The sequence below is a fragment of the Mauremys mutica genome, chromosome 25 (genome assembly GCF_020497125.1).
Source record: "Mauremys mutica isolate MM-2020 ecotype Southern chromosome 25, ASM2049712v1, whole genome shotgun sequence".
Classification (NCBI taxonomy): Eukaryota; Metazoa; Chordata; order Testudines; family Geoemydidae; genus Mauremys; species Mauremys mutica.
Window position 1 is genome coordinate 2,430,466 of NC_059096.1, and position 10,557 is coordinate 2,441,022.

The window sequence follows — 10,557 nt, forward strand, 5'->3', positions numbered from 1 at the left end:
ACTTTTCTGGCCAATTCATCTTGGAAAACAAAGGATTTTTACACATTTTAGAAATACTGTTTCCATTAATGTCAAAGACTACAGGAGTAAGGGATGCTGCTCCACCTGCTCCTATTCCCCTGCTTTCAGTGGCAGTTGTACCCTCTGCTAAGTGAAAGGACGAGTTTATAATCATGCACCTGTCACTCTGCTGCTCAATCCAGAAATGCTGTGAGAGTGAAGGTTAAAGGACTATCTGAAAAACATTAGGAAAAACTTCCTAACTGTCAGGGTGATTAAGCAGTGGGCTAAATTGCCTAGGGAGGTGGTGGAATCTCCATCGCTGGAGATTTTTAAGAGCAGATTAGACACACACCTGTCAGGGATGGTCTAGATAATACTAAGTCCTGCCAGGAGTTCAGGGGACTGGACTAGATGACCTCTCGAGGCCCCTTCCAGATTTACAATTATATGATTCTATGAATTAGGGCTAGAGGAAGAAAAAATCAAACCATGGCTCACTGAAAGAGGCTGTCAGATTATGAAAAGAAACAAATATTTTCATGTAAGCCCCTTCTACGATCAAACCCTTCGGGCTGTGGTGCTCCTAGAAGGAACTGAGAGCAAAGAACCAGCGTTTGAGAAATTTTTCTTTGAACGAAGAATTTTATAGGAGAAGTAATGAAAAAGTTGGGTAAGTGTGGGAATTTATTTTTCCAAAGCTCTCTCCTCACAGTGCTGTTTGTCATCTGGGCTCCGTCTGTACAAGGCTCTATTAACAGCCTAGCAGCCACTAACTGCATTACTGTGTATTATAAACCTTCTTCTGAAATTACCTAAGGAAAGTTTTCACAATAGAGGCACTGTACAGTGCAGAAGGGGTGTGTGCTTAAGAGTCTTTTGTTTCAGTATAAGTAAACTAGCATTCTAGAGTCACAAATGTCTCTTTGAGCAGAGAGCCACATACTGTAAATCACACCTTTTGTCTGAAGAGGAAGAGAAGGGAGAAAAAAAAGAAATCTGGTATGACTGAAAGTATTTGGCAAAGAAACACAGCCCACTTCATATCGACTGACCAATAAGAAGAATTTCAGTGTTGGCAAAAGGCTTACGGCTGGTGAATTCCACAGGGCTTACATATCATGTTCTATGGACAACTCCCATTGTCACAGGCATAAAGGCATAAAAGACACCAGGTCAGAGAAAGAATCTTTCACTCCTGCTTCAAGAGCACAAACGGTGTGAATTGTGCTTAGAGTTGGATCCTTGCTATCTACTCACCATGTCCACTTACAGCTCGAAGCTAATAACTTCTTCTGGGTTAGGTAATATTAGTGGTTCTTCACTCGGTCAGGCTGTTGGTTCCTTCAGGGCTCCAAGTATCCATGGAGGATCTGGTGGCAGGGGTATTTCTGTCTCTACGGCTCGGTTTGTCTCTTCTGGGGTAGGAGGTGGCCTTGGTGGTGGCTATAGTGGTGGTTTGTACAGTGGCTTTGGTGGTGGTGATGGCCTCCTTTCTGGAAATGAAAAGACAACTATGCAGAACTTGAATGACCGCCTGGCGTCCTACCTGGAGAAAGTACGTACTCTGGAGGAGACAAATTCTGAGCTAGAAGTTAAAATCCGAGACTGGTACCAGAAACAAGGACCAGGGCCAGCCCATGACTACAGCCAATATTACAAGACTATTGAAGATCTTCGAGACAAGGTAGGTGTTAAAGTTTATTAAAAACCACCTAAGGATAGACCCAAATGTTTGTTAAAACAGCATATATATCATGTGACTATTATTAGCAGTTGAAAGGAAAATGTTATTATCTGTAAATAATGATAACTGTTTTATTATGTAGTTTCCAGTAATAATGAAAGACAAATTCAGCCTCAATTACATTTCTGAAATGTAATAAGAAATGAAAAGAAAAGCCTCAATAGAAAACCAGCCAAAAGGAATGGTGGGTTATGGGAGAGTAGAAGGGTGATGTGAGTATGTAATGAATCAGAAGGGATGGACAATGAAAATGCCCAGTATGAAATATATCTGCTATTAAAATTGTTAGCTAAGAAAATGTGCACAAGTGACACCTTTAACAGTCAATGGTGAAATGATTTGAGGGCCCCACTCACTCCCACAAACACATTTGCTCAATGCCCCTGAAAATACTAGTAAAGTCCTTACATTTTTCTCAATTAATTCTGCACAGTTATTGTACCAAATTTAGCCTTGGTGTAAGTGAAGGTAATTCCTACTGAAGTCAACGAGGTTGTATCAATTTGGTTTTGGAATGAATTTGGCATCCTTCAATTTAAATCTTGTGGAACTACTGTAGGTATCTGTCTATCTCTGCAATCACCGACCAATCATACACTTTTGTTGAAGACTCTGGACAGCCAGTATGTGCACTGCTTTAACAGTTGTCGGAAAAGATGACTATCTCTGAGTTGATATTTACAGTTAAAATAAGAACTGACCAAATATAGGGGTTTGCAAATGTGAACTTGAGCACTTCAGAATTTTAACACATGAAACTGAGATTTTTTTAACCCTTTTTATTTTGCCTTCTGAGCTTGAACTTTGAAGAAGTGTTTAAATATGTTACTTAATGAAAAAAGAAAAAGCCGACATTAACTAAATTAAGTGCATACAATACAGGATTTATTCTGCCTCAGCAAATCCATTAGTGCACAGTAACAGTTTGTTTAAGGGTGGTACACACCTTAGAAGACATACATGATTGCTGACTGAACTATGTAAACACTCAGTCTCATGAGAAAACCTAAAGTTTATTTTTCAGATCTTAGTATGGAGTTCATGACCCCACCCACACAGTTTCCTTTCCTTAGGGCTTACCTCGCTCACACTGTACTGATTTGGGAAATGAACCTCTGAAAAAGAAGAGCTGGAATTAGATTCTCTCATTTGAAATCTCCTGGGCTCTTGCTCTTTATTCCCAACTCATGAGAGTGAACAGCTTCCGCTGCTTTCCAGGTGACCTATTGGTTTCTGATAGTCATAGAATTTAAGGCCACACGAGACTACCAGATCAACTAGTATGATCTTCCATAAACCACAGGCCACCAACACCACCCAAAATCCACACACTAAACTCAACCATCAAAATTAGAGCAAAGTATTACAGCCCACAAGAGAACAGACTATTATGTGCCACAGGCAGAGAACTGGAGAGACCAATGTCCAAGGCCCTGCAATGGAAGGGAAATGATAAAGTGACATATATGCAGATAATTCTGGCAAGTGACCTGCGTCCACACACCGCAGAGAAAGGTGAAACCCTGCCAAGGTCCCCACCAATCTGACCCGGGGGAAAATTCCTTCCCAACTCCACATAAGGTGGCCCATAAAAGTACATTTGTCAGGTAAGGTACACTGGGAAAAAGTTTTAAGTAAACAGAACTCTCTCTTCATGGTGTGTTACAGGAATCACTCAGCATTCTGGAGCTGGGGAACCTGCTGTATGATTAGGCTAGGAGATAAAATACATTCAAACTCTATACAAATGTGATATAGAATTTTCATATATTATTATTATTATATTGTGTTCCATTATAGAGTTATATACAAAGGCATAATTTGTTTTTATTTATATAAAAGTAATATGAACCCCCAAATCTCAGGTCAGGGCTAACACAGATAAAAGCCTCCTGAGCAGAATTTCTGGCCGGGAAGACTCAGTAGACTTCCTTTGCTCAGCACCTCTGTCTTCTTGTGGCTCTTTAATCCGGTGGTAGGGTTAACTCTGACCATGTCGGTGGAATTCAGTGAGCCTGCCCAGAGGAGGAGCCATTTCCTGATTTACATGCTACATCTCAGAAACTGATGGGTAGATCCTTAATGGCAGATCACACAAAGAAAGGGGCAAATCCATTCCTGGCGTAGCTTCACAGCCTTGAGTGGAGTTACATCAGAGATTAATTTTGTCCAGTATGTTAACTGAAGACCCTACTGCCCTTGATCAAAGAGAGACAGGGCCTACTTTAAGAATAAAATAAAAGGACCTGAAATGTCAGTTACTCAACTTTAAAGCCCCCCATAGTTTTGTTAGAATTTCACCTGAATTTCTTACGTATTTTATCCTGGATTGTAATGAATGGAGGCATACGGCCATTTCAGACTAGACTGTGACTCACGCTGTGCCACTTGGCTTCTTCCAGATTTTTGCTGCCACCATTGACAACTCCAAGTTTGTTCTGCAGATTGATAATGCCAGGCTGGCTGCTGATGACTTCAAAACCAAGTGAGTAAATTCCTCTAAGGCAAGGAGATACATACTGAAAGTCGGGTTGCCAGGCATCTAGTTTTCGACTGGAACACCCGGTCAAAAAGAGACCCTGGTGGCTCCGGTCAGCACCACAACTGGGTCATTAAAAGTCCGGTCAGCGGTGCATTGGAGACCCGGGGCTAAGGCAGGCTCCCTGCCAGCCATAGCTCCCCATGTCTCCCGGAAGCAGCCACCAGGTCTCTGCAGCCCCATGGCTCATGGATGGCCAGGAAGGCTCCGTGCGCTGCCCCAACCCTGAGGGCCGGCTCCGTAGTTCCCATTGGCCAGGAACCATGACCAATGGGAGCTGTGGGAGTGGCGCCTGTGGGCACGAGGGCAGTGTACAGAGCCTCCCTGACCACCCATGTGTCTAGAGGCTGTAGGGACCTGGCAGCTGATTCCTGGGAGCCGTGGTAAGTGCCGCTGGGAGCCTGCACCCTGAACCCCTTACCCCAGCCCAGAGTTCCCGCCAACACCCAAACTCCCTCCCGGAGCCCACACCTCCCGAACACCCTGCCCCAGCCCCTTCCTGCACCCCAAACCCTTCATCCCCTACCCTAGCCCAGAGCCCTCTTCCGCACCCTGAACCCCTAATTTCTGGCCCCACTCAGAGCCTGCACCCCCAGCCCAGAGCCCATGCCTCCCTGCACCCCAACCCCTGCCCAGAGCCCTTTCCCAAACCCCAAATCCCTGGCCCCACCCAGAGCCCACACCCCCAGCTGGAGCCGTCACCCCACTCCTGCACCCCAACCCTCTGCCCCAGCCCAGTAAAAGTGAGTGAGGGTGGGGGAGAGCGAGTTATGGAGGGGAAGAGGGATGGAGTGAGCGGGGGTGGGGCCTCGGAGAAGGAGCGGGGCAGGGGTGTTTGGTTTTGTGTGATTAGAAAGTTGGCAACCCTAACTGAAAGGCAGGCAGATATTCATGTCATTATTATTGGGAAAAGCAAAAGGAATGTCACTAAAGCCCATGCATTAAAACTAGACAATAAAAATATGGTCTGAAAATGGATATCGCCAATATATACCGGTAATATGGGTTTCACAATGTACCTGGCTTAATCAACCAACCTTAATGCATTAGGTGGACCTCCTCCTATATGTTAGCAGACACCAGTCTATAAAATCATGACACAATTCAACAAAGTTAATAATAGCTACAATAACGAGGATGCTGAAAATGACTCTGCAGAACCATATAAGGAGCTGTATAAGGATTAGAAAAATTGTAGTATAGCATCCTACAAGGTAAATGTATAGAGTGTAGAGGGAAGGTCACACAACACCTTCCTGCACAATGTCTTGCTCTATTAAAGTAATACACCGCTACCTCGATATAACACGACCCGATATAACACGAATTCGGATATAACGTGGTAAAGCAGTGCTCCGGGGGGTTGCAGGGCTGCACACTCCGGTGGATCAAAGCAAGTTCAATATAACGCGGTTTCACCTATAACGCAGTCAGATTTTTTGGCTCCCGAGGACAGCATTATATCGAGGTAGAGGTGTATCATTAAATTCCATACATTAAATTAGAGCAGTGCTGTACATGTCACGTAAGTTATACTGCTCATATAAACCTATGTGCAAAGTATTGGGATAGATTCACTATTACAAATATAGGGCTTTGTTATATGATGAAGAAAACTAAAGTCAAAGTCAAATGCAAATGGTAATAAATACTATTTGCCCCTTGTTCTAGATTTTAATAACTCTTGGTGTTGTTCTGTTTTTGTCTGCTTTTTTGAAGGTATGAAACAGAGCAGGCGCTGCGCATGAGTGTTGAGGCTGACATCAGTGGCCTGCGAAGAGTCCTGGATGAACTGACCCTGGCCAGAACTGACCTGGAGATGCAGATAGAAAGCCTGAAGGAGGAGCTGGCTTACCTAAAGAAGAACCACGAGGAGGTAAAAAACCCAAAGCATACATCTGAAAATAGCAGTAGGAAAAAGATGACTAATATGTAGGAGGGAATCTGAAATTTCTCAGTTATGTTGGGCTTTCTAATAGAATATCAAAAGCTTCTTTATAGATTGGGTAAATAAAGCCTCCCACCTGCAAATATTTGAGAATGGTCAATCAGAGGTTAGCCCTTGAGGAGAGTGGGTGAATTCAAGAGAGATTAGTAGTGTCTTTCACTAATGCTTGTGCCTTCTTGTGTCTTTCTCTGCAATGTTACTATAGGAAATGAAAGCCCTGGGTGGGCAAACAGGTGGCCAAGTCAGTGTTGAGGTTGACTCTGCTCCAGGTATTGATCTGACCAAGGTCCTGGCTGACATGAGAGACCAGTATGAAGTCATGGCTGAGAAGAACAGGAAGGATGCTGAAACTTCGTTCAACAGCAAGGTAAAAAAAATAAAACAATACACGACAGAAGAAAAGAATTTCCTACCTCTTGTAGAAAAGGGCTCCTACAGCCTTTCATGATCTTCAGAAAACTGCTCCAGTTTTTAAATGTTTTCCCTGCTTCAGATTGAAGAGCTAAACCAAGAAGTAGCCATCAATACTGAACAGCTGCAGACCAGCAAGACTGAAATCACAGATCTGAGACGCACCCTCCAAGGCCTGGAGATAGAGCTTCAGTCCCAGCTTAGCATGGTATGTGGAAATTTCTCCCAAGGTTTGCAATTTATAAATCCCTGCTAGGAAAGATATAGTGATAAGTGACCCCTAATCAAGGGTGTTTCCTTTCTAAAGACCAATCCTGTATTTGGTGACAGCCTTTGAATTTTTTTTCTTCCAACTTCTCTATTCTCAGAAAGCTGCCTTGGAAGGCACCTTGGCAGACACTGAGAATCGCTATGGTGCCCAGCTGGCACAGATCCAGCACCTGATTGGAAACATTGAGGCACAGCTGACCGACCTTCGAGCTGATATGGAGCGGCAGAACAGTGACTACAAGATACTCATGGACATCAAGACCCGTCTGGAGCAGGAGATTGCCACTTACCGCCAGCTGCTGGAAGGCCATGACTCCTAGTATGTAGCTATACTCACTGCAAAAGACATTTGAGGGTTGTTACACTATCATGATACTTCTGTGGTAACTCTGCACCACAGTATGTTCAATTTAAAATACACTTGGAGACTCTAAAATGTCCAGTGGACGACATTTCCAGGATACATGACAAATCCGCAAATGTCAGTGATCCTACCAATGTTGTGCAGATGGGAATTATTATTTTGCATTATATATATCTACATTAATTGTTTATTATTGTTATTAATTATTTCTAATTTATTATTTGTTTCCAGTAATGCCTACACCATAGTTACACAATGTCTTAATAACACAATGTTGTTAGTGTTGTTTTATAATTTAAATAGATTATCTCCAAATATTCACAGCTGGTTCTTTTCTTGTAGGCATCATGGTGGAAGCAAATCTTAAGGAGGGATTTGAATGCAGACCCAGTTATCTAGCTAATTTCAAACAGCAGTATAACTTTACCCCAGACATGGTGCCATAGCCTTCTCTCAGTTCATGTGTGGCACCAAAGGGAAAACATTCCTCATATTCTGGAACATGAAAAACGATTTGGGGTTGGACAGATTCTTAAATTTCTCATATTTAATTTATTTCCTTAGTTCCAGAATCCTCTTTGCCACTTCTGTCCTTTTCTGACACATTTTCTATAGTCTCCTCTTCCCTGAGCTAAGGAGCAGAAGAGTCAGTACAGGAGCCAGCAAGGAGATAAACCTCTCTTTCCTGATGCTGAAAAGGGTGTCTGATAGAGAGACTTGACTTTTTCATATCTTCCTCTCATCCAACACTTGATATTTGTGATTGTTCTTTGCTATAATTATTTTCTCTTTGTGCCACAGGATGTTTCGGACCCTTTATGGAACTGCTGGTAAGGATTCTTTCTCTTTATGGGAACCTTTAAAAGGCAGAGTATTTTTATGTTATAAAAAGAAGAATCTATTGATGAGTGGTATCCATCTTGGTGCCTATGACACACGTCCAGTCTTCAACTGGAACGCCTGGTCGAAAAGGGACCCTGGTGGCTCCGGTCAGTACTGCTGACTGGCAGGAGCGGCGCCAGGGCTTTTGGCGCCCTAGGCGGGGGTCCTTCTGCGCTCCCAGTCGTTGGCGGCAATTCTGTGGCGAGGGGGGTCCTTCCGTGCTCCCGGTCTTTGGGGCACTTCGGCGGTGGGTCCCGGAGCGAGTGAAGGACCCGCTGCAGAATTGCCGCCGAAGATCCGGAGCGTGGAAGGATCCCCCGCTGCCGAATTGCCGCTGAGGGCGGCAAAATGCCACCCCCGCAAATCCTGGTGCCCTAGGCGACTGCCTAGGTCACCTAAATGGAAGTGTCGGCCCTGCTGACTGGGCCGTTAAAGGTGTAGCGGGGCTAAGGCAGGCTCCCAGAATCGTCCGCCACCATCCCTGCGGCTCCTAGGCGCAGGAGCAGCCAAGGAGGCTCTGCACGCTGCCCCTGCCCCAAGAGCCGGCTCCACAGCTTCCATTGGCCTGGAACCATGGCCAATGGGAGCTGCAGGGGCAGTGCATGCAGGCGAGGGCTGCGCGTGAAGCCTCCCTGGCCACCCCTGCACATAGGGGCCACAGGCACCTGCTGGCCGCTTCAGGGAGCCGCCTGAGGTAAGTGCTGCCTGGAGCCCGCACCCCCCTCCCACATCCCATCCCCCCACCCCAGCCTTGAGTCCCTCCTAAAGCCTTCACCCCACACCCCCTCTAGGGTCGCCAACTTTCTAATTGCACAAAACCGAACAACCCTGCCCTGCCACCTGCCATGCCCCTTCCAGCCCCACCCCAGTGCCCGCACCACCAGCTGGAGCCCTCACCCTCCCCACACTCCAACCCACTCCCCAGCCTGGAGCCCCCTCCTGCCCCCTGAACCCCTCATTTCTAGCCCCACTCTGGAGCCCTCAACCCCCTGCACTCCAACCCCCACGCCCCAGCCCCAGCCCTCTCCTATACCCCAAATCCCTCATTCCCGGCCCCACCCCAGAGCCTGCAACCCCAGCTGGAGCTCTCACCCCCTCCTGCACCCTAACCCCCTGCCCCAGCCTGGTGAAAATGAGCACGTAAGCGAGGGTGGGGGGAGAGTGAGGGACGGAGGGACGGGCAATGGAGTGAGGTGGGAGCAGGGCGGAACAGGGGTGGGGTCTCAGGGAAGGGGCAGGGTAGAGGGAAGGGAAAGGGAAATCAGAGCGTTGGCAACCCTACATTACTCCCCGTGACTGGTAGAGTTCAAACAATGAATCCCATTCAGTCTAGTTAGAAAGTTTTAACTGATTACAGCTCCTTGCTAGGGATCTTTATATAGTCACAGCAAGATACTAAAGGGGTGTGTGTGTAGTATCTAAGCACAATAAATGGCTATATACACAGCCAAGCACATAGTCATTCCTATGGGTGAGAGGACTATGAAGAAATTCAAGACTGACCAGTTCAGAACTATTATGCACACATCGAAGGAGAATTTGCTGTGAATGTTCTTGGGTCCACAGTATCTTGCAAAATACTGTGGAAGTGACACATGCTTCAAATTCAATGATATTACAAAGAAAAGTTCTGAGAGGGAGGATTGAGAGTGGAGGTTGGAGCGAAACTTTTCTCTCCACCCGCTGAAGCTGTTTTCACCTGTGTAATTGTTGTTCTTTACCTCCTTATTTACTGCAGGCTCTCAAAGCAGCAGCAAAAGAGACAAGGTGGCTGATGGAAAGAACTACTGAAGAGACTTGGACTATCTTACTCTCGAAGAATAAAAACACTAGACAAGCAGGAACCCAAGGGTGCCATCACAGACAGACAGTAGTGCTTTGAGATCTTCACTTCTAAGAAATTCTAGACCACACAATGGTCAAGGTAGAATAGGGCCATTTATTAGTGATACATTTATGAACTGGGTTAGCTGTTCTTACATTTCCAGTTCTCTTTTACTACTATCTTTGCTGTTTCTACTGTCTAATAAAATCATCTGATTTATGCAACTTCACTTCTGTCTGGTTATTGTGATATACTGAATAGATATTATTATGAATAGCAATGACTGTGGCCAACTGAAAAGGACTATTAAAGTACGGTACTCTTGGTAAAAACATGGTGAGTGGGAATCGGTGTTCATGGGTGGAGAATGAAGTATGTCAAAAGTATGTCAATGGAGTGAGATCCAATTGAAACATATAAGATCCCTCAAGATGGAAAGTTATGTAAAATCTTTTCATGCACTATATGTTCAAACACATTTATTCTCAAACTAAAAGATAAACCTCTACTCCATACCCCGTTAAGTGGCAAATGCATATCCAATCTGCATCCAATTGCAACAAACCTTCAG

General features: G+C 45.1%; 1 protein-coding gene across 1 annotated transcript; it reads left to right on the forward strand.

Annotated features, from left to right (window-relative positions):
* The first annotated feature begins 1,030 nt into the window (after positions 1-1,030).
* Positions 1,031-10,205, forward strand: LOC123356439 (keratin, type I cytoskeletal 19-like). The gene is made up of 8 exons (XM_044999696.1): positions 1,031-1,687; positions 4,150-4,232; positions 6,006-6,162; positions 6,440-6,601; positions 6,728-6,853; positions 7,014-7,234; positions 8,081-8,109; positions 9,900-10,205. Coding segments are annotated over exons 1-7 (1,176 nt in total). The 5' UTR covers positions 1,031-1,261; the 3' UTR covers positions 8,082-8,109; positions 9,900-10,205.
* The last annotated feature ends 352 nt before the right edge of the window (positions 10,206-10,557 follow it).

Coding starts and splice junctions, on each gene's coding strand:
- LOC123356439 (XM_044999696.1), top strand. CDS start 1,262: ATGTCCACTTACAGCTCGAAGCTAATAACTTCTTCTGGGTTAGGTAAT. Junction 4,233..6,005: donor GCTGATGACTTCAAAACCAA/GTGAGTAAATTC, acceptor GCTTTTTTGAAG/GTATGAAACAGAGCAGGCGC. Junction 6,854..7,013: donor TTCAGTCCCAGCTTAGCATG/GTATGTGGAAAT, acceptor CTCTATTCTCAG/AAAGCTGCCTTGGAAGGCAC.